The following is a 26,304-nucleotide window of genomic DNA, read 5'->3' on the forward strand; positions in this document are numbered from 1 at the left end:
TCGTAACAATTTTATACATTGAGAAACTCAATAATTTTTACACCCTATAACATAAAATTTTTTGCAAGCATATAAATTAATTTGTAAAAACGTAAACATGCTGCATTTACATTAATTGTTTTAGACATACTCACTTAGAAGAGTTTAATTGTGTACTTTAAACGGCCAAATAAAAATTAAGTTCTTGACAGTTTCAAGAAAAGTGCCAATTTTTACTTTTATATAAAATACTCCAGGTTAAAAATTTGCCCAAATGCGATTGATGTCCATGTTGAAACTTGTTCAAGTCTAACGAAGTCAAATAAACTATGTACAAATACTGTCTCTGCACTAAGTTGACTCTGAAACTATTAAAACCATACAGTTGCTATCGTTTTCACAATTGTTCCTGCAACGTTCTATACTACTTAACACTTTGTTCGCCCATCATCTGGTAATCTTACGTGATATCAAAGAACACGTAAGGAGAACACTATTGTAAATATAAATATTGACTGATCACTATTGTATTGGCACTATTGTTGCCAATGGCACAGTGTAGTGGGTACGACGGTTATCGCAAGATAACCATATCAAGCAACGTCGAGCGTGGCTGCTGCTTGGATAGGTGACCGCTGAGCGATCCTGTCCTTGCAAGCGGCCCGCCTGCCCGGCCATTGGTGGTGGTTCGGAAGTCACCTATAAGCCGTTGGTTCCCAGGTTAAGGGTAATAACGCACTGGAGCGACCGCGACCACGACCACGACCGCGACCGGTCGCATAATGTGCGACCAATACGTCGACTGGTCGCGCGACCAGCAATTTGAACAATTTAGTCTGGTCGCTACTCAGTTGCAATATGGACCTGGAGGAAATAGCTATTGTAGCGCATGCGTATACTCGTTACATTAAACGTAAAAAACGGAGGTTTTGGATACATCCCCTTTTGCAATATAGGTCTACAAAAGGACAATTCGAAACATTTTTTTGTGAGTTACGGCAATATGATGAAAAGTTTTTTAACTATACAAGAATGTCTGTTTCTAGTTTTGATTATTTACTAAATAAAATTGCAGATAGTATTAGAGGAATAGACACAGCAATGCGGTCATGTATTGGAAATGAAGAAAAGCTAATTGTTACATTAAGGTAAGTTTATTTGTGTTTATTACAGAAAAGTAATATTGCAATGTGCAAGATTCTAAAAATAAGTTTGTATATGAACAAAACGATCTTCAAACAAAATACTCTTATTATAAGACGTTATTCCCTTTGTTCAAAACATTGAAAAACTGGAGAGCTATTACTGCTGTTGTATTCATTTCTTCCCGTTGATTGTGGAGGTGAAGTTTGTTGGCTAAAATGAAAGTTATTATCAATACTGTAATTAGTGCTGTATCCTTGAGAGTAATTAGTATTAGGTGTTGGGTAGTGCTGGGTAGGAACTGTATTCTGCTCAATGATATTTATAATTTGGCGTTGGACTGATAATTTTAAATGGTCTGGAACTTTTTTTATATTCGACACTAAAGACAAGAGGAATAACCTATCCTCATCACATCCAACTTCTGTATCATGTCTGCGCCTTTCATCAGCTGATTCTTTCAATATTTTTACTAATTTTTGACCAACATTATCCTCTGGTTTTCTTTTTTTGGCTGTTACCCGTGTTGCATACGCCTCTGCCGTCGCTGTAGTTGCAGTAGGTGTTTCAGATTCTGGTCCCTGGTCCAATTGGGTATTTTCAAGATCGATGTCATCTTCATCTGGAGGATGTGACACATTGGAATGGGTATTGGTTGGTGGGTTGTTGGAATTCAAGAATGACAACATGTGGTAGTATATGTATGGTGTTTTTCTGTTAGCAGCTGAACCACTCTTTCCACCACTCAACCTCCTTCTCTCCCTGTTGTAACAATCCTTCACACTCTTCCATTTTTTCTGTAGGTGCGTACCTGAAAAAAAACCAGTGAAGTCGTATCTCTGCAAATACAGCGCTTATTAAATTAGAGGTTTTGTTTTTCTTCAATTTGTAGTATATTTTAGTAGGAAAGTAACAAGCTGTACTACATAATGTTACTTCCAAAATATTTGCAGTTTAATTATACTATAAATAGTACTACAGCTCAGATTCTTATTTTCAGGTATCTGGCGACTGGAAATTCATTTGTGGACTTACACCACTCTTATCGTCTGGGAGTAACTACAATAAAAGAAATTGTTTCAAGAGTATGTTCTGCACTATGGAATATTCTACAGAAGGAATGTCTACCTGAACCAACAAAAGAAGACTGGTTAAGAACTGCAGCTGAATTTGAAAAGAGGGCAAACTTTCCTAATTGTCTAGGCGCTGTTGACGGAAAGCATATTAGAATTGTAAAACCCCCAAACAGTGCATCACTGTACTATAACTACAAAAACTACTTCTCCATCATCCTTATGGCAGTGACCGATGCAAACTATCAATTTGTATATGTTGATATTGGATCATACGGAAAATGTGGAGACTCTACTATATTCCAACAATCAACTTTGTACCAAAGAATAAATACTGGTACTATGGATATTCCCGAGGACAGACCAATATCACAAACACGTACTACACCAATTCCATTTGTGTTTCTTGCTGATGATGCTTTCTCACAGTCTCAAAGAATTATGTGTCCTTTCATTGGAAAGCAGCTTAATATGAAGAAAAGATTGTTTAACTACAGACATTGCAGAGGTAGAAGATACGTTGAATGTACCTTCGGAATCTTAGCCAATAAATGGCGTATTTTCCATCGGGCTTTGAATGTTAATATTGAGTTAGCTATAGACATTATTAAGGCGTGTTGTGTTTTGCACAATTACGTACGAAGTAGAGATGGTTTCCAGTTTGCAGACACATTATATAGGTTTCCAAGTGATGGCAACATAAGAGGAGGCACACACACACGTCAATACAATTCAAACGCAAGAAACATTCTAGCAGAATATTTCGCAAACGAAGGAGCAGTTTCATGGCAAAACCACTACCTTTAATAATAGCAAGAATGAAATATAATTAACAAGAACTTGTTGATGTTGTTTTTCTCATTACATGACACACTGGTACTTTATTATATTAGGTAATTTATTTGCTAAGTAAAATAAATAATGTAATTAACAGTTACTTACATAGTGTATTTTTTTCTTTAGTGGTTGCTTCTGCACTGCTAAACAACAGTGTAATCTCTTGCCATTCTTTCTTCCTCTCATTTTTGTTGCTGTATTCTTCTTTTGTCATGTCCCACAAACATTGCCTTTCCTTAACACACAGAATAAACTTTTCTGTATCGAAATCGACTTCACTCATTATTGCCTACCTAACCTCAAAATTAAAGACACTACTCAAAAAGAGAGAAGCTATCACAACAGCGACTGGTCGCGGACTAGTACGTGTTCTCTCACTCCATCTCATGTTGGCTGTGGTCGCGTCACATCGTCTGAATATTTGGAATATTTGGTCGTGGTCGCTGCGGCCAACAGCTCTGGTCGCGGTCGCGGTCGTTCATTGCACGTTGGTACATGCCTGTCTATGTTAATTTGGTCGCTAGCGACCGGTCGCGGTCGTGGTCGTGATCGCGGTCGCTCCAGTGCGTTATTACCTTAAGTGTTAGAGAGGGCTACTTAGCCCTAACTTCGCCTGGTAAAATAAGATATTCTTTATTTTTTTTATATATCATGGAATCATAAAACTTTGTTTTTTGCGCTATAATGCATAATAACTTATATAAAATCATTTAGTTTACAACATTTTGAATTGTCCTAATCTTAACACCTTAAGAGATATTTAAAAAGTTAAAATTTCTAGTGAAGGTGAGTATATGTGTAAGGTGTAGTGAGTCTATGTTGTAAAAATTGGTGTAGTCTAAATATTTGCTCGAATGCGAAACGCCGCCCTCTTGAAATTGTTTATTGCTTAAGGCTCGCTAACGAACTCAACTAAGCTGTATGCAAATACTGCCTCAATTTAGTTAGGATCTCATTAACATGATGTTCTGTTCTAAAAATTTGTGACTGAAGAAACACAAATCTAAATATTTATTCCCTATTCATGAGTAACAGATCATTTGTTGATTGTATGACGATAATAGACACACATTTTATATATTATCTAATTATACCAAGTCTTGATGAGATTTATGTCGATATATTTCAAAATTATGAACTAATGTAGCGTACATAAACTATGTGATATCCGTGGAGTATTAACGGTGTTTTGCGAAGACATAATTCTTTCGTGCACCCTAACATAATCAACCCACTCCTCATAATTCTCTTGCTGATATACGTAGGGTTCAGAAAGCCTTTTTTATCCATGTCGTCACTCACGTTGACACCCATCAGGAACAAACAGTTTTACTCTGGTTTGTGAAAAGCACACACTTCCAAACTTGCAGCATAGACCAATGTTCTTGTGTGAACTTTAGACTCTTCGATGATATCTGATAATTTGTGGGTACCAGGTATCCTACTTCTTAAATTAGATTCACCTAGAACTATTGGTATCACGGATATTTCTGACAAATTCCTTTAGATAAAAAGTTGCGATAGTGCAATTCTCAAAGTAGTATGTCTCAAAAACTCAGAATCCTTATATTTGCGGCTGTAGAACGACCTTCCCCAAACCTTCCATGATGAGATCTAGTGTCAAAAAAACGAGAGACCGCTCTTCTAATTGTGGTGTGATCTATATCTACCCGCCAGGCCAATGCACTAAAATAAAGTCCATCTTCCACCAAAGCCTTCTGACCGCCTCGGATTAGGTTACAACCGCAGATAATCTATGGTAGAAGGAAAATAACAGAGAATTCTTCACTTATAACGCAAAAATTATATTAGTAAGCCGGTCAAATGTGTATGTGATAAAGGTGATATTTTCCTGTGATCAGTTTTGGCTTTATCACAGTTGAATATAGTCATTTCTTTATCTTTTATTTTTTTGATTAATTTTATAATTGCTAAAAGATACAGACATATTGTGTTACATTTGTGCAGGGTTTTTTAATGGACTCACCGTACGCTCTGTAACTAATTGAAAAAGTAAAAGTCCTTTTTAATAAAGAAATCTTGATTAAACCTTTGATTCTGAATATAGATGAGTTTAATCCTCCGAAGCTGTAAACAATGCCGCAGGTGTTTCTGGAACAGTTTACGTTTTCAATATACTGGCCGTCGATCGTTACAGGGCCGGAGTGTCGCTTTCAGGTGCACACCAAACAATGCTGTACAACATACTTGAACATGCTAACTTGTATATCTTGAGTAATACAAGTTGAAAACTTTACTACATTCTAACTAACTGCTATTATGGTCGGCATTAAGTTCTTGTTCTATAATCTATATGAACTGTAGTGTTTTAACGATATATTTAAAGCATAATTTATTTTGCACTGGCTCATATGGAGTACTATTTGGATTACATAAAACATACCCTTTTATTCTTAGTAAATAAAGAGAGACGAGAGGATCCTTTTATACGGTTTTAATGGATCCTCAATAAAAGACTTCATGTCAGTCAGGAATACATCGTAATAGGGGATAAGCAAGCCCTCTTTTATAAATATATAATGCAAGGAATACACTATAATATAATAATTATTATAATACAATTACTATCTTCCAATTTTAAACATAATTATCAATTAATATTATTGAAAACAGATTTATATTTCCTAAATACAGTAAAACTTTTTCTACACTCTAACAATTATTACTAAATGCAGTAAACAACAATGACATTTTACTCTAAGGTAATAAAATATAGTGACAAGTTATACATGCAACACAATCCCAATTTATTACCCTAACAATTTACTAAAATCTGTACATTTTTTATTTTTATATATATCCTACCAGGTCTCACAAGTAAAACTCATCGATATCTTTTGAGTTGCGATTCACAGCAAAGTCCGGTGTCACTACTTTTTATTTTCGCCTCTAACTTTTTTTAGTGATTGTTTTTTGCTGCAAGACTTTTAACTTAAGATAGATTTATAATGTGACTGAGTGTTTTAGTATTCAAATCTCTAGATGTTATAAATTTATAACAGGTTTTTACTAAAATTTATATTAGTAAATTTGACTATTGAGTTGAGCTCCATATCACCTTCCAGTTACTTCAGCGTCTGAAATTTGACAGTTTAAGAGACAACGCACCAGATTGACGGACTCCTTGGATCGTTTCGATACCAAGACGATAAAAACTCTGTTTGGTTTCCCCTTCAGACATACTGGACAATTAAAATCAACACAATTTAACAGTACCGTCTTTTATATTCTACAATTCTCAAGAGATTTTCGGAAATTCTGCAGTATGACATACATATGACCTTTAAATTACCGATCTATATCAATTCTTTATATAACCAAATATCTCGTTAATATTTTGTCCCACTCTTTCATTGTCCACAAGTGGTTGGATGTTCCTCACCATTCCGTCACTGTTTCTGTTATTATGAATTTATTCATATTACAATTTGATACTCTTCTGCTGATTTACTTCAACATAATATGATAGTATTGTTATAACTATTTGTGAGTATAAGATTTCAATCGAATTTCTAATCAATTTTTATATTCTAAGACCTAGTAATAAATATCGTAATAAATAAATAATTTTCTAAATAGATTATGCAATATAACGTTCACATCCAGAAAGGTTTATAATATTGTCGTTCTCTACCTCATGTTAAGGTTTATTGTTTACCCCTGAGTTTGTATGTGTATTTGCAATTCAAATACTGCAGAACTTGTATGGATTTAACCAAAGCAAGTCTAACAAAACTTTGCACTTAAGTCTTATAGTTAAGCCTGATAACTTAGTAGACTTGATTCTAATGCATTACAAAATTAAGTTAGGTATATAATGAGAAAATTCTGTTAGTAGATTTATTTAAGAATTCTGAGAAATTAAAATATGAAACTTAATAAACTGGTATATAACCAGTTTTACAAGTAGCGTTTTTATAAATTTAAGAAATCTATTCTATTACATATAAATGTAATGTTGTTTGTCCCTCTATGTGTTTCTCAATCACGTAAAATAAATGGACCAAATGTACTGAGATTTTACGAACATTGCCATTCTTAGAGTAGCTAGTTAATACATAGAGCTATGCCAATTATGAAAATCCCTCCAGGCTACATCCCAGTGGAGTTAAAAACTACCTAAACACTGTATGATCCAATATATTTATGGATTTGGCTTGATCAACAGACATGAAATATGTTTAATTACCTATCAAAGGCAAGAATAATAAGTGTAACAATTGATACACATTTAAACAGGTGATACTACATGTTTGTTGATATTCATCTGTCAGTTACTCTTTAAAAATATCATGTTACAATCAGTAGCTTTACTTTCTCTGTGTATGTTTTTATTAGGCTTTAATCAACTGCAGTAAAATGCCATCATTTATCACATCTTAAATGTCTTAATTAAAATCTAAAGACTTTGGTTTTAGTCTCCCTTTAGATTTATAATTTTTTACACTGGCCTGATAGTTTCATTGTTACTGAACTCGATGTAGATATTTATTTATATATTATGAAATATTTAAAAAAATCCAGAAACTTCAGAGCTACTTACTTATAAAAACAGTTTCTCTCTCCGACTTCAGTTCCCCATTTTAAACTTAAATCTAAAATGGATCACGAGATTGGGATAAAATTATCTCAGTGACGTTCCTTGTCACTTACATCATGATTATTTGGAATACTATTTAAAAACAATATGTTCATGGAGTCCGTGTTTTATTTTTTTTTTAATTAAATTGTGTGTGATTCCGTGGGTAGTACGTGGTGATATTACTGCTAGTACGAGGATAAACCAATAAATATTTTATGTCACCTAGTAATTATGAACAATTGAAAGTATAAAATAATAAATATATAGAGATTCTTAGACGTTTAATATGTATATCTGTCGGTTACCGTTTTAATGTGTAGTCAGTATCGTTAGTTGCAATGTTTGGAAACAATTTCCTGTCACACTCCGTACTACAGTGTGATGTGTGAGGTTAGTCTGAAGGGTATAACCTAACTAACTGTGCTCTTAATACATGGAATGGAAGAAAGTTATAATAAAATAAGGCAGAAGTGAGTGTTGAACGTTATCCTCTAACAAGTTGTTGTCTCAAGAGGGGTGAGGAAGGTTATATCAATTAGTCAATACAGTCACACTAGCAAATAATGCGGGTTGGATTACATGTGTAACACTTTGTATCTACGATCACAGAGATTTTCATATTTAATTTTTGTAAAATGACATATAGTTTTTTTCTATGTACAATCCTAGTGCTTTCATTCGTCGTTAAATATGTCGTATATTATGTAAAATATTTGGACCTTTAAAATACTACGACTTATTAAAAACAACATCACCCTTTAAGGTGGTTCTTTTTATACAAGAATTTAGAATGTGATATTTTAAGTTGCACTTCATTTACCTCCCCCTCTTGTCAAAACAAGTTAGTGACCGTATGTAAGTGAGCAGAATGGAGTGAACCTTGTAAATGTAAGCTCTTAATGAGACAGGTAAGAAGAGGATAAATATTTAAGACACACCGCCTCTCAGTCTCGTGACAGCTAGCTGCCGTGACGTCATATTTCTCTGTATTTATGACACGTGTTAGGGACAAGTCCTCACACACTTTAGTAATGTATGTCAGTAGAATTATAACTTGTGTGTGAGGATAATTGTAACGTTGAATGTACAACTAAAAAAGCAACTAGATATTTATAGCTTACCTTTACATTCAGGAAATGTAACTGAAATTTATAAACTGTTGGAAAATATGTAGGTATTTACAATACAAAACAGAAATGATACTTTACACCAAAAAGTTTTCTCAACGTGAACAAAAATTATTTGAATGCCCGCGATGGAAACACTTTCCATTGGTTTGTAGTTTTTAAGAAGGTCGTTAATCAGTATAGATTTATATTTTCATACAAATTTGAAACCCTAGTGGCAAAGCAGTTTCGAATGTTAAACACATGATAAATATGTCATATATTAATATTTGAATTATCAAGCTGTAAGTTGAAATGCTTACTATTCCTAACAATTGATGGGATAATATATAATGTTCTTTCGAATGTTTTTTATTTAAAGTTATTCCTTTCGTAAATTTCAATATTTTACTCATATGATCAAACTTCCCTCTCAAAAATACCAATAAATTATTTTTGATAAGACATTAACTGTATCCGCTTAAATAATGGTAATGTTTGCTAACAATTTTTACTCCACCCAAAACATACCTGACAATAGCATCGTACATTTAAAAAAGTTAAAAAAAACCTTTTTCATAGATCTCTTTACATTTATTCTGTCAGGAAATATTATAAAGTGAATTAATTTTCCTCAATACTCATATCGCATTTTGTAATACTTGTCAAAATCCCTAATCATGAGCAATTTAGTATGTTCCTCATAATTTGTTTGCTATGCATTTTGTTGATTAAAATTCACGTGAATTCTCATAGTCATAGATAAACTTAGATCTCATATCAAAGTTATTTCTGCACCCTAAATCGAAGTACGATCTCATGAAATACCTCTAGGTTATCCATTTCTGTTCGATGATTTACTTCATATTCATATCAAGTCACGTGATCTCGCACATCCAAAAATAACTTAATCTTCATCGGGTAGACGGTTTTTATATTCTATAGCAAACCAATGGGATGTGCATATAATATAATGTACGTATACGGCACTTTTACTTTTGTATCATTTCTCAAAATGTTTAAAGGTAGTTTGATTCATGCATTGTTAGGAATTGGATATTTAGAGACAAACACCAAATTTCATTTTATAATGCTTGAAAATATTAAGGCCAAACATGTTGCTATGACCTTTCAAATCCGCGATAAATTACAAATCAAATTATAATAAGCACTGTTTTTAACATTTTGTTAGCTTCATGGTGGTAATTTTTACTTTACAAATCATATTAGGGTAAATGAAGGATGAACTGTAATTTTACACAATACGTTACCCCTTAAACCATTTACTATAAGAAATATTATTTAGTAAATGGAATATAAAATGGAAATTTTGATAATGCACGTCATACTATGCAAAGTGTCACGTAGCGCAGCCCACAGCCATCACGTGCATTGCTCTCATAATACTCTTGATACTCCTCTAATTCTAATACTAAGTTCTAATACTTTTTTAATGCACTAGGTTTTTTCTCTTAACTGTTCTACTCAAAATAGTTCTCAATATATATTATTTATTTCCCGTTCCATACAGTTATTCTTAGAAAGGTAAACTGTGCCTCATAAATTTTGTGGTTTCTTATGGGATATATTCAACCTTTAAATGATAATTTGTATTTGTCTTCAGTATACAACATTTTCCAATATTTTGCTTTATCACAATTTGAGACCAGCACCAAGCAGGTAACATATTGCCATCCCGTTTTTTATGTGTTAATTTTCGTGTGCAATTCTTAGATTTTGACACAGATAGGTAAAAAATAGATTAAATGTCTTATAAAGTAGTTTTTAAAATTTTTGGAACAGTCATATAATTTTTCTTCAACAACCAAAACTTTATCGAATTAAAATATATAAAATGATAAAGAATACTGCTCCAAAGAATTTTCGAAGTTTGTTTACTCCTTTTGATCTGTACCTTATATATGGTGTGGCAATTTACCACAACTACAGGAAAAGTGTAAAGGTACTTCTTACTGTCGGCAATGAACTCAACTAATCAGTCAATGGAAATCGGAACACCTAAAATATACAGTACACTGGTATTAGCAATGTGGTTCCGGTACATAGGAGAAAATATATGGCGTTTGATTGTGTGTTTAACCGTCACAAAACTGTATAATTTATTCCGTTGTGAAGAATGCTCAGGATAAGATGAGAGAAGGGGTGGACGGGTGAAGGGCTTCAGAGGCTCTTCAAGAACTGAAACGCCACGGGGTAAGTAAATAATGGATTGCTTCAAACTGACAGTTTCTACTCGCACAACTCCAAAAATGAGACAGTAAACTTTGCATGGAACTGTATGGGAATATTTTTGTCCATTAACCAATGTATTGTTAAATAACAGAAAAACCAATCAGATTCCACATATCCATGCATAATGTGTACCGTGATAGTTCACTAGTTGGCATGTACTTCACTTACATTTCTGCACTGAGTATCTTTAGAATTTTACTGTTATGCCATTTGAGTTCAATAATAGGTGGGATTCTAATATACATTAGTTTGATTTTTAAGCTTCAGCTGATCCATCCATCCTCTGTCGCTTTCCCTTGTAAACGCCGATGTATTGCCCTAAGTATTCTTTAATAAGGAATCCTGTTAAATTTGCCTTTGCTTACCACTTTAAATTAGATTAGGTATAAATAGGTCGTACAATCAAAATAAAAATAAGTTTTGAGTGTGAAAACTAAGAGAGATTAAACATTTTCCAATTGTTATAATATTTTGTTCCATGTTTTGACCTGTTAAATTTACAATAAGCAATTTGAATTCTATCATGAAGTATACTGCCTTATAAATTTCATACATTAATTAATAAGGTTTAGTCTATTGTGATACTTTTTAAGTTTTCAAATGTTTAGGTTAATGCCCAGAATCCTTCCTCATAGATGGCGTATCCTACTCCCAGTAAATACTCATATTCTTTATTGAACATCGACAAGTAATTAAAATTATATAAATATCAGAATGGCTATTTTTAAATACCCGATTACGTTATATTAGTGAAGTTCAAATGTTTCTTAATACATTTATTGTAGCATATCCTTATTTACATGATTTGAGTTTACTTGCGTCAGCAAAACCAAAAATAAATTAAAAGTGCAAGATTTAGGCGGCAGAGGGTATTCTCTCTGTTTTATGAACACTCTAGTAAGCTTGCTAAAGATCTATGATCTAGGAGCTTATATTGGCAAGTCTTAATTTATTTACTACGTTCAGAACAACAACCATTACTAATTACTTTTTATTTTTGTGAGGCCTTTCGATAGCAAAGCCTACCTTCATCATAAACATTACGAAACAGATTAATTTCCAGATTTCTTTATAATAAAGAACTTAATAAGTGAATTCTTTCGAAACATATTACCCCTAATGAGGACATATATTCATTTGAAACCTTGCAATTTAGACTAAAGGATTACAAGCGACTTTAATTCTAGTTAATTATGGTTTAATTTTAGTTAATTACTGCGTAATGTTCGATGATTACTTCGGTGGTAAATTAACCTACACACGTGTTAAACTGTAAGTAATTAATGGAACAATTTAACATATTTAATGTATTCCCTTTTTATACCTGCTATGTATTAATTTAATCGTTTAAGTACTACACTAGTTTTTACTACACAGGTGACATTCATCTTACTATAGATATCACTCTATTATACATGACTCAAGACTAGCCCAAAGCAGCGGTTGCCTAATTACCTAGCAGACCTGCATCATCCATTATAACGCGACTAATTCAGCTCTGACAGGTGACATTCATCTTCCTATAGATATTACTCTATTATACATGACTCAAGACTAACCCAAAGCAGCGGTTGCCTAATTACCTAGCAGACCTGCATCATCCATGAAAACGCGACAAATCAGCTCTGACAGGTGACATTCATCTTCCTATAGATATTACTCTATTATACATGACTCAAGGACTAACCCAAAGCAGCGGTTGCCTAATTACCTAGCAGACCTGCATCATCCATTAAAACGCGACAAATCAGCTCTGACAGGTGACATTCATCTTCCTATAGATATTACTCTATTATACATGACTCAAGACTAACCCAAAGCAGCGGTTGCCTAATTACCTAGCAGACCTGCATCATCCATTAAAACGCGACAAACCAGCTCTGACAGAGGACATCCATCTTCCTATAGATATTACTCTATTATACATGACTCAAGACTAGTCCTAAGCAGCGGTTGCCTAATTACCTAGCAGACCTGCATCATCCATTAAAACGCGACAAATCAGCTCTGACAGGTGACATTCATCTTCCTATAGATATTACTCTATTATACATGACTCAAGACTAGTCCTAAGCAGCGGTTGCCTAATTACCTAGCAGACCTGCATCATCCATTAAAACGCGACAAATCAGCTCTGACAGGTGACATTCATCTTACTATAGATATCACTCTATTATACATGACTCAAGACTAGCCCAAAGCAGCGGTTGCCTAATTACCTAGCAGACCTGCATCATCCATTACAACGCGACAAATCAGCTCTGACAGGTGACATTCATCTTCCTAGATATTACTCTATTATACATGACTCAAGACTAGTCCTAAGCTGCGGTTGCCTAATTACCTAGCAGACCTGCATCATCCATTAAAACGCGACAAATCAGCTCTGACAGGTGACATTCATCTTCCTATAGATATTACTCTATTATACATGACTCAAGACTAGTCCTAAGCAGCGGTTGCCTAATTACCTAGCAGACCTGCATCATCCATTAAAACGCGACAAATCAGCTCTGACAGGTGACATTCATCTTCCTATAGATATTACTCTATTATACATGACTCAAGACTAGTCCTAAGCAGCGGTTGCCTAATTACCTAGCAGACCTGCATCATCCATTAAAACGCGACAAATCAGCTCTGACAGGTGACATTCATCTTCCTACAGATATCACTCTCTTATACGTGACTCAAGACGAGTCCTAAGCAGCGGTTGTCTAATTACCTAGCAGACCTGCTTCATCCATTATAACGCGACTAATTCAGCTCTGACAGGTGACATTCATCTTCCTATAGATATCCACCTAATTCAGCCTAATACCATACGTATTAATGTGTATAACTATGATCTATTGAAGTGTCATATTTGAACCTGTTTAATAAACCATGCACAAATTATCACTACGGTAAAACTTTCCTTTTTTGTTCTGGTTATGAATTTTGAATGTAAATTAGTTACTGACACGCAGTTACTGCAGGTAATTAGTGAGTTAGACAAGACTGTATAACATACCCTAAGTTCTAAACCAGTCATCCACTGATCTAGACGGGTGCAGGACCTTGTGAGGCACTGCACACTCTGCCACACGTTGTGACACAATAGTTACGTTACCGGGATTTAATCGACAACTTTCCAGGTCGTTTCAGTGATGTACATAAATTTACATTAAGAACAGCCCTGAACTGAACATTCATTAAATGAAAAGTTTTACTAAAAATGTTATTGCATCAACCATTTTATACCTGAACTCGTTTTTCAACGGACTTTAATAAATGGAAATGCAGCATTGAAATGAGTAACAAAAATCCATGAATGAGAGAACATAGCATCACCTGATATTTGCGAAAAACATCTTTCCATGATTCTGTGAATTATATATTTTTTAAATTTAATGAAGAATAAAATACTGGTAAGGTGCAAAGATGCTAAGGTGCATTGGATACAACCAGGACACAGAAGAAAGGTATAAGATACCAGAATGTTTCAATAATGTACAGACTTATAAATCAGCTGATTTCTCCTTAATCTTTCTCGGGCCCGTACGACATAACCTAGTGTAGAATTAGTAGAGAAAACTAACAAACTTAACCTTTAAATATTACTAAATGTTAATAAAAACCAATACTTTTTCCAAATTGTTTATTTTTGGATGAAGGCCTTTTGACACCAAAGGTTTCTTCATCAGGTGACTCCACAAATAATTTTACCTTAGGTTTCGAAAGGCCTGGTCCAAAAAATAAAACAATTTGGAAAAAAGTATTGTTTTTCATTAAAATTTCGTAATATTTAAAGAATTTTCCAAATTATCGAATTATTTGCCCAAGAGTTTTGAATTATCCGTTAAACATAACTTAATACCTCCTCTTAACTTAAGGTTTAATACAGGATTAGTCCACATTTTTTATGAATTGCTTCGGTCATCTAAGTTAAAATCTGGGGTTCTACTAGGCTCAATTCTTGGACCCATTATAACGATTTAATCATGGTAGTGAATATTAAATATCTTATGAGATCCTCGACCTGTGTATCGCTAGACTTAGCTTTATTAAAATATTCAGTGTTGTATATTTTTTATCGCAAACAAATATCAATCAAAAACCAGGCTGCTAGCACGTTAAACAAACATACGTAGCTAAACTGTTTGATATTCATATGTGAACAACGACACAACAGAGATGACGGTAGACAATATATTGAAAATATAAACAGTTCTGTTGCAGTGGCACCTGCGTCATTGTTTACTGCCTCAGAGAAGTAAACTCGTCCATATGTACTGGGAAAAGCCGGTTCATATTTGCTTACACTTGGTTTGATAACATCTGTAAATTCAATAAGATAAATTTAAAGACGATACGTTAGCTTAGAATGAAATGTTCAATTTAAAATATCTTATAAAGGTTACTTATTACCATGGCACGGGTCCATTTCAACAGGTTGTACGAAATTTTGAAAACAAAGTGAGTAAAGGACTAACTTACACCAAGGTCCTATAAATAAATACATGATAAGAGAAAATATGATTTCTCAATGTGGTAATACTGCAATTCATAATAACGCTACAGAAATTTTAAAAAAATCGGCGAAGTATGTGAAAGTATATATACTAATGGGCTATATGATTAACAGTAGCAGTAATCTACCAGCAGTGTTCGTGTTAAGACAATCATTATGAAACAGTGGGAGTGTATTGACTTTCCAACAGCTCTGTCTTCTCATTTTATTTTTATTCGCCATAGGCTTATGGTATTAACAAATCTTTGATTCTCTCCTTGTCATTGTATATTGATTTAGTTACAACACAGAGCATACTCAAAATCAGGATTGTATATCTAAATGGACACATGCTATGTGAAGGGGTAAAACCTGAAAATTAATTTTGCACACTCATAATATTTTCTCTTCTACTATTTAAATGAAAGGTTATTTCATGTTTACACAATGTAAGGAAATTTTAGAGTCACCTAAGAGCGTTAAAAGATTAAATTTTTGCCGTAACCTGTCGGTTAAAGCCATCTTTGCGATCTTTTCTTTGGAAATTAGCATAGAGAACACAGGTGAGGATGGGTAATGACCATCCATCGGGTGAGCATGTCCTGCATATCTTACACTTTCTGCTGCACTCCTGGTGTCACAGCTCCGGTGTTTTGTTCAAGAAGACATCTTTATCTATAAGATCTATGTAAAAATATTCGTTCAACCCCATTTAGTAAAATGCACTATCGTCGAGCTCAACATTACCCACATAAAAGTTAAGCTTCATACCAAATTCCAAGTTCATAGGTCATTTCGTTGTATAAATATATTACGGACAGTTGGACAAACAAACATTAACGTTTTCCTGTCCCTTGAGTAATATAAAAAATATACGGAAAGAAACAATAAACATTTTTCAGATAATATGATATAAGGCAGACTTTATAGAACATCTGGCATCTATAAGAGACAATATCTTTGTTTTACCAAATCCGTTAAGAGACAGAGATTCTTAGCGGGGATTGTTCATATATTTTTCTAATACCGCTTTCAGCGTGGGACATTATTTACACATCAACATTATTTACTATATAAAACTAAGTCTCTTTAAAAAAGCACAATATTTATTTCCAAATACAGGTTTAACTATCGCAGATAGAATGATTACACACAATATTTCCTACCGGTACTGCTAAATGCGGCCTGGCAGATATGAGACGAGGCAGCTAAAGCTAAATGTCCTGTAAGCACGGGTTATCAGTTCTGATGGAAACACTGAAATGGAAAAACTTTCCCGCACAAATAACTCTCAGTGAGCTCTCGGTTATCTTTTTCTCTTGTTTTCAATTTATATTCTGCTCTCATTTCTTATATGATAGGCTGATAACGCTTTAAGTAATTAGTTATTTATTTATTTTCAAATTGCAAAACCTACTAGAAGCAGGTTATTTAGATTAAAATGTTGAACTTACATCAAATATACAGTATGCAGATATATTGCAGATATACAAATTTATCCAGCGTAATGAATGGTGTTAAATCAATGAACGTCTTTAAACGTTGGTGGGGTCTAGGTAATTTCACAGGAAAATTCAACAACAAACAAAGAATAGTAAATTAAAAAGGAATTAATGCTTGCTGGGCGTAATTAAAACTGTAAAACTAAATATTATACGATTTATGTTATATTATAATGAGGTTTTCATCAAGGTCCATTAGTCATAATAACTTTGGGGCATGATCTTATTTAATCAGTGTTTTTTTTAAAGCAATTTACATTACAGAAGTAAACATTGTATGATTACGATCTTAGCTCAGGAAATGTAAATTAAGAAAACTGAAGCAAGCAGTAGAAAAGTGAAATAGTAAACTGAGAGAAAATCAATATTTCTATGTTTACAACGAAAGCCTTCTTATAGTCAACTTATAATACAAAATCAGTGTCTTCATTGGTAATGGACTTATCGTTTACATTTTTCTACACAGATTACACTCACAACTACAAATTATAAATATCACCTTATCCTTATCATTTTGTTACTTTGATGTAGGTATGTAGGAAATTTTATTTGTTTCTAGATAATTTTAATACTGATTATTTTTTACGCAATCAAGAACATGGCTTTATTATCAAATTACTTGTACAGAATTTAAGTTATTACACCTTTGGTAAAAGGGTTACTTTGTAATAGATTCAAAAGTTGTGTTGAGCCAAGTTGGTGGTTAGAGATCAAAATCCAGGCTTCTCTTTCTCGACCGTCTCTGTGGCGAGTTAGAATCCATACTACATTCCCATGTATGTAATGAAATTCTAACCAATATTAGAAAAATGCTTGACAAAAACTAATCACGTTAGAATAACTACAGATATATGGTTCGCCGTCTGACTCCAATAAATCATTTTTGGACTGTTACTTTTCACTATATACATAATAATAAACAACAAAATATTGTTTTGGAAACAAAGGAAATTCCGGACAGCCACTCAAGAGCTTTAATAGTATATTCTAATCAGGAAGGATTTTAGGTTACAACTATCACAATTGACAATGCGTCCAATATTAAAAATGCTGAATGTTACCATTTAAAAAGATCTTGTGTAACATACTCATTATATTTATGTGTATGACATACTCATCGGTTAACATTGCTTTGAAAGACACTTTGCGAACCAGCTAGTGTCTTTGTGTAAAACCATAGATACTTATTTCAAACCTAGTAATTTTACTGCTGAAAAACTTTCAGTATTACAAACTCAAATGTACTTGACTCAATTGAAATTAGGAAATAAGAGAGCCATTCATTATCAGTAGCTATGTCCTGTATGCCTAAAGGTCCTGAACCACTTGGTGCTTCTTAAACTACAGAGAGTCATGCAAATACGCATTCAGGGAGCTTGGATTGCTGACTTTGCCCTGCCTGTATAGATATGAAGTGGCTTTGTACTGTCAATGCCAAGTGTGCTATGATAAAGGGAAGTTATATACACCAGTACGGAACAAGAGGCAGGGACAACTTGCGAGTTCAACAACAGAGAACTGTGGCCTTTGAGAACATGTCATCGCGAGTTGACGTCAAGCTGATCAATAGACTATCTGATGGGGTCAAACAGACCAACAGTTCGAAACAGTGTTTAGCTTGCCTTAAACGCCTCTTGGTGTATAATGGGCTTTATTCACTTGAGGAGTTCAGTGAAGGCCGCTGGGCCACCTAATTGAATATTTAATCCGGATCTGACGTAAAATGTGAATGAAAGTATGCTTAAGCATTAAAAGTTTGGTGAATGTGCGTGAAATGAATACGCTATCTAGAAGAAATAATTAAAGATTTACATAGCAAAATATTATTTACTATTGCGATGCAATTGTTTAAAGTTAATATTATTTTAATTTATTATTATTATAGTATGTGAACGTTATTATATTATTATTATTATATTATATTATAATATTATTATTATTATATATTATTATTATTATATTATTATTATAATATATTCACCCGGCAAGTGAGAGATCCGGGTTCGAGTCCCGGCGGAGCAAGTACTTTTTGTGATTCAATGTTTATTGAAAAAATTACATATATATACATATTTAATTACTAATAAATAAATAAAAATACCACAACCAATGCATAAGGTATGCATTACATTCCTTCTTAACCATTAAAATTAATAATTTTGTTTATTAACTTAAAGCGCAATGGTGAGAAAACCGCCGTTGGGAACAACGCAAACTTTGCAGCACATCTGATATGTGAAGGGACTGTTGAATAAACAGAAAAACAAGTCAATCTCTATTTAAATTTCTACAACTGAATTCATTTAAACTAAGACATTGTATCCGGCATAATAGAACGTATTGTGGGTGCATTTGTTTGTGGGTTTTCGGATCACATTTGTATATGTAATATTACCTGAACGTATGAACACGGATGGTATCCTCTACTGTCGTATAATACTGGATATAGCGAGAAGCAGTCGTGGCAGCTGGTGGCTCAACACATGGAAACTGCCGAATCTGACGTCACACCTCAGTTTGTAATATTTCCTGAATGTATGAACACGGATGGTATCCTCCATTGTCGTATAATACTGGATATAGCGAGAAGCAGTCGTGGCAGCTGGTGGCTCAACACATGGAAACTGCCGAATCTGACGTCACACCACAGTTTGTAATATTTCCTGAACGTATGAACACGGATAATATCCTCCATTGTCGTATAACACTGGATATAACGAGAAGCATTCGCGGTAGCTGGTGCTTCAACACACGTGGAAACTGTCGCCTCTGACGTCACACCTCAGTTTGTAATATTTCTTAAACGTATGAACACAGATGTTATCCTCCATTGTCGTATAATACTGGATATAGCGAGAAGCATTCGCGGTAGCTGGTGACTCAACACACGTGGAAACTGTCGGCTCTGACGTCACACCTCGGTTTTGTAATATTTCCTGAACGTACGAACACGGATGGTATCCTCTACTGTCGTATAATACTGGATATGGCGAGAAGCATTCGCGGTAGCTGGTGACTCAACACACGTGGAAACTGTCGGCTTCGACGTCACACCTCAGTATGTAATATTTCCTGAACGTATGAACACGGATGGTACCCTCCATTGTCGTATAATACTGGATATAGCGAGAAGCGGTCGTGGCAGCTGGTGACTCAACACACGTGGAAACTGTCGGCTCTGACGTCATACCTCAGTATGTAATATTTCCTGAACGTATGAACACGGATAATATCCTCCATTGTCGTATAATACTGGATATAGCGAGAAGCAGTCGTGGCAGCTGGTGACTCAACACACGTGGAAACTGTCGGCTCTGACGTCACACCTCGGTTTGTAATATTTCCTGAACGTACGAACACGGATGGTATCCTCTACTGTCGTATAATACTGGATATGGCGAGAAGCATTCGCGGTAGCTGGTGACTCAACACACGTGGAAAACTGTCGGCTCTGACGTCACACCTCGGTTTGTAATATTTCCTGAACGTACGAACACGGATGGTATCCTCTACTGTCGTATAATACTGGATATAGCGAGAAGCAGTCGCGGTAGCTGGTGACTCAACACACGTGGAAACTGTCGGCTCTGACGTCACACCTCGGTTTGTAATATTTCCTGAACGTACGAACACGGATGGTATCCTCTACTGTCGTATAATACTGGATATGGCGAGAAGCATTCGCGGTAGCTGGTGACTCAACACACGTGGAAACTGTCGGCTCTGACGTCATACCTCAGTATGTAATATTTCCTGAACGTATGAACACGGATGGTATCCTCTACTGTCGTATAATACTGGATATAGCGAGAAGCGGTCGTGGCAGCTGGTGACTCAACACACGTGGAAAACTGTCGGCTCTGACGTCATACCTCAGTATGTAATACTACCTGAACGTATTAACACGGATGGTATCCTCTACTGTCGTATAATACTGGATATAGCGAGAAGCATTCGCTGTAGCTGGTGACTCAACACACGTGGAAACTGTCGGCTTCGACGTCACACCTGAGTTTGTAATATTTCCTGAACGTATGAACACGGATAATATCCTCCATTGTCGTATAATACTGGATATAGCGAGAAGCAGTCGTGGCAGCTGGTGACTCAACACATGGAAAATGTCGGCTCTGACGTCATACCTCAGTATGTAATATTTCCTGAACGTATGAACACGGATGGTATCCTCTACTGTCGTATAATACTGGATATAGCGAGAAGCATCCGCGGTAGCTGGTGACTCAACACACGTGGAAACTGTCGGCTCTGACGTCACACCTCAGTTTGTAATATTTCCTGAACGTATGAACACGGATGGTATTCTCCATTGTAGTATAATACTGGATATAACGAGAAGCATTCGCGGTAGCTGGTGCTTCAGCACATGGAAACTGCCGAATCTGACGTCACACCTGAGTTTGTAATATTTCCTGAACGTATGAACACGGATGGTATTCTCCATTGTAGTATAATACTGGATATAGCGAGAAGCATTCGCGGTAGCTGGTGCTTCAACACACGTGGAAACTGTCGGCTCTGACGTCACACCTCAGTATGTAATATTTCCTGAACGTACGAACACGGATGGTATCCTCTACTGTCGTAAAATACTGGATATAGCGAGAAGCAGTCGTGGCAGCTGGTGACTCAACACATGGAAAATGTCGGCTCTGACGTCACACCTGATTTTGTAATATTTCCTGAACGTATGAACACGGATGGTATTCTCCATTGTAGTATAATACTGGATATAACGAGGAAGCAGTCGTGGCAGCTGGTGACTCAACACATGGAAAATGTCGGCTCTGACGTCATACCTCAGTATGTAATATTTCCTGAACGTATGAACACGGATGGTATCCTCTACTGTCGTATAATACTGGATATAGCGAGAAGCATCCGCGGTAGCTGGTGACTCAACACACGTGGAAACTGTCGGCTCTGACGTCACACCTCAGTTTGTAATATTTCCTGAAACGTATGAACACGGATGGTATTCTCCATTGTAGTATAATACTGGATATAACGAGAAGCATTCGCGGTAGCTGGTGCTTCAGCACATGGAAACTGCCGAATCTGACGTCACACCTGAGTTTGTAATATTTCCTGAACGTATGAACACGGATGGTATTCTCCATTGTAGTATAATACTGGATATAGCGAGAAGCATTCGCGGTAGCTGGTGCTTCAACACACGTGGAAACTGTCGGCTCTGACGTCACACCTCAGTATGTAATATTTCCTGAACGTACGAACACGGATGGTATCCTCTACTGTCGTAAAATACTGGATATAGCGAGAAGCAGTCGTGGCAGCTGGTGACTCAACACATGGAAAATGTCGGCTCTGACGTCATACCTCAGTATGTAATATTTCCTGAACGTATGAACACGGATGGTATCCTCTACTGTCGTATAATACTGGATATAGCGAGAAGCATCCGCGGTAGCTGGTGACTCAACACACGTGGAATCTGTCGGCTCTGACGTCACACCTCAGTTTGTAATATTTCCTGAAACGTATGAACACGGATGGTATTCTCCATTGTAGTATAATACTGGATATAACGAGAAGCATTCGCGGTAGCTGGTGCTTCAGCACATGGAAACTGCCGAATCTGACGTCACACCTGAGTTTGTAATATTTCCTGAACGTATGAACACGGATGGTATTCTCCATTGTAGTATAATAATGGATATAGCGAGAAGCAGTCGTGGCAGCTGGTGGCTCAACACATGGAAACTGCCGAATCTGACGTCACACCTCAGTTTGTAATATTTCCTGAACGTATGATGAACACGGATAATATCCTCCATTGTCGTATAACACTGGATATAACGAGAAGCATTCGCGGTAGCTGGTGCTTCAACACACGTGGAAACTGTCGCCTCTGACGTCACACCTCAGTTTGTAATATTTCTTAAACGTATGAACACAGATGTTATCCTCCATTGTCGTATAATACTGGATATAGCGAGAAGCATTCGCGGTAGCTGGTGACTCAACACACGTGGAAACTGTCGGCTCTGACGTCACACCTCGGTTTGTAATATTTCCTGAACGTACGAACACGGATGGTATCCTCTACTGTCGTATAATACTGGATATGGCGAGAAGCATTCGCGGTAGCTGGTGACTCAACACACGTGGAAAACTGTCGGCTTCGACGTCACACCTCAGTATGTAATATTTCCTGAACGTATGAACACGGATGGTACCCTCCATTGTCGTATAATACTGGATTATAGCGAGAAGCGGTCGTGGCAGCTGGTGACTCAACACACGTGGAAACTGTCGGCTCTGACGTCATACCTCAGTATGTAATATTTCCTGAAACGTATGAACACGGATAATATCCTCCATTGTCGTATAATACTGGATATAGCGAGAAGCAGTCGTGGCAGCTGGTGACTCAACACACGTGGAAACTGTCGGCTCTGACGTCACACCTCGGTTTGTAATATTTCCTGAACGTACGAACACGGATGGTATCCTCTACTGTCGTATAATACTGGATATAGCGAGAAGCAGTCGCGGTAGCTGGTGACTCAACACACGTGGAAACTGTCGGCTCTGACGTCACACCTCGGTTTGTAATATTTCCTGAACGTACGAACACGGATGGTATCCTCTACTGTCGTATAATACTGGATATGGCGAGAAGCATTCGCGGTAGCTGGTGACTCAACACACGTGGAAAACTGTCGGCTTCTACGTCACACCTCAGTATGTAATATTTCCTGAACGTATGAGCACGGATGGTACCCTCCATTGTCGTATAATACTGGATATAGCGAGAAGCGGTCGTGGCAGCTGGTGACTCAACACACGTGGAAACTGTCGGCTCTGACGTCATACCTCAGTATGTAATATTTCCTGAACGTATGAACACGGATGGTATCCTCTACTGTCGTATAATACTGGATATAGCGAGAAGCGGTCGTGGCAGCTGGTGACTCAACACACGTGGAAACTGTCGGCTCTGACGTCATACCTCAGTATGTAATACTACCTGAACGTATGAACACGGATGGTATCCTCTACTGTCGTATAATACTGGATATAGCGAGAAGCATTCGCTGTAGCTGGTGACTCAACACACGTGGAAACTGTCGGCTTCGACGTCACACCTGAGTTTGTAATATTTCCTGAACGTATGAACACGGATAATATCCTCCATTGTCGTATAATACTGGATATAGCGAGAAGCAGTCGTGGCAGCTGGTGACTCAACACATGGAAAATGTCGGCTCTGACGTCATACCTCAGTATGTAATATTTCCTGAACGTATGAACACGGATGGTATCCTCTACTGTCGTATAATACTGGATATAGCGAGAAGCATCCGCGGTAGCTGGTGACTCAACACACGTGGAAACTGTCGGCTCTGACGTCACACCTCAGTTTGTAATATTTCCTGAACGTATGAACACGGATGGTATTCTCCATTGTAGTATAATACTGGATATAACGAGAAGCATTCGCGGTAGCTGGTGCTTCAGCACATGGAAACTGCCGAATCTGACGTCACACCTGAGTTTGTAATATTTCCTGAACGTATGAACACGGATGGTATTCTCCATTGTAGTATAATACTGGATATAGCGAGAAGCATTCGCGGTAGCTGGTGCTTCAACACACGTGGAAACTGTCGGCTCTGACGTCACACCTCAGTATGTAATATTTCCTGAACGTACGAACACGGATGGTATCCTCTACTGTCGTAAAATACTGGATATAGCGAGAAGCAGTCGTGGCAGCTGGTGACTCAACACATGGAAAATGTCGGCTCTGACGTCATACCTCAGTATGTAATATTTCCTGAACGTATGAAACACGGATGGTATCCTCTACTGTCGTATAATACTGGATATAGCGAGAAGCATCCGCGGTAGCTGGTGACTCAACACACGTGGAAACTGTCGGCTCTGACGTCACACCTCAGTTTGTAATATTTCCTGAACGTATGAACACGGATGGTATTCTCCATTGTAGTATAATACTGGATATAACGAGAAGCATTCGCGGTAGCTGGTGCTTCAGCACATGGAAACTGCCGAATCTGACGTCACACCTGAGTTTGTAATATTTCCTGAACGTATGAACACGGATGGTATTCTCCATTGTAGTATAATACTGGATATAGCGAGAAGCATTCGCGGTAGCTGGTGCTTCAACACACGTGGAAACTGTCGGCTCTGACGTCACACCTCAGTATGTAATATTTCCTGAACGTATGAACACGGATGGTACTCTCCATTGTCGTAAAATACTGGATATAGCGAGAAGCAGTCGTGGCAGCTGGTGACTCAACACATGGAAAATGTCGGCTCTGACGTCATACCTCAGTATGTAATATTTCCTGAACGTATGAACACGGATGGTATCCTCTACTGTCGTATAATACTGGATATAGCGAGAAGCATCCGCGGTAGCTGGTGACTCAACACACGTGGAAACTGTCGGCTCTGACGTCACACCTCAGTTTGTAATATTTCCTGAACGTATGAACATGGATGGTATCTTCTACTGTCGTATAATACCGGATATAGCGAGAAGCAGCTGGTGGCTCAACACGTGGAAACTGTCGGCTCTGACGTCACACCTCAGTTTGCACATCTCTCTCGTGATAGAGGCGCAGTTTACAAAACATTTTCTCTATTATTCCTCGGTAGAGTAACATCCCCGTACATACGTTTTTCATGGATGAGAGTTTGTGTTACAACGTATCGCCGAATAGCGATCAATGTAATGTTACCTTATGCAACGTTTTTAAAATTGAACGAAAATTCAGTAGCAAATTTAGATAAGAAAATTTGAAGATTTTAATGGCGAATCAATGCAGTTTCTAAATATATTATAGGATGAATTATTATTTTACATATAGTTTAAATTATTTATAAAACCACTTTTATTTTGCTTTACAGTCCAGATATAGTACCCATTGACGCCGTATATAATATACAAACAATAAAGATGTATTACGCGAAACAAGCAGCACTTTGTGTTGAAATGATTCTACACTTTTTACTTCATATTTAGTGAAAAATTTGTAGTCAGTGGTGACACAAAGAATAACTAAATATTGCCGCTTTTGATTACAGTCTTTAAATACTGCCACCCTTGACATATAATCTCTAAATACTACCACTCTTAACATAGAATCACTAAACATTGCCGCCCTTGACATATAATTGCTAAATACTGCCGCCCTTTACACATAGTCGCTAAATATTACCACCCTTGACATATGATCGCATAATACTACAGTCCACGACATATAATCGCTAAATACTGCCACACTTGAATAAAATC

The 26,304-nt window shown here is 36.4% G+C and overlaps 1 protein-coding gene across 1 annotated transcript; it reads left to right on the forward strand.

Annotated features, from left to right (window-relative positions):
• The first annotated feature begins 1,673 nt into the window (after window positions 1-1,673).
• LOC124365185 (protein ALP1-like) lies at window positions 1,674-3,066 on the forward strand. The gene has a single exon (XM_046821137.1). The coding sequence runs from the start codon at window positions 2,052-2,054 to the stop codon at window positions 3,000-3,002; it is 951 nt and encodes a 316-aa protein (XP_046677093.1). The 5' UTR covers window positions 1,674-2,051; the 3' UTR covers window positions 3,003-3,066.
• Window positions 3,067-26,304: the final 23,238 nt, after the last annotated feature.

The sequence above is a fragment of the Homalodisca vitripennis genome, chromosome 6, assembly GCF_021130785.1.
Source record: "Homalodisca vitripennis isolate AUS2020 chromosome 6, UT_GWSS_2.1, whole genome shotgun sequence".
Classification (NCBI taxonomy): Eukaryota; Metazoa; Arthropoda; class Insecta; order Hemiptera; family Cicadellidae; genus Homalodisca; species Homalodisca vitripennis.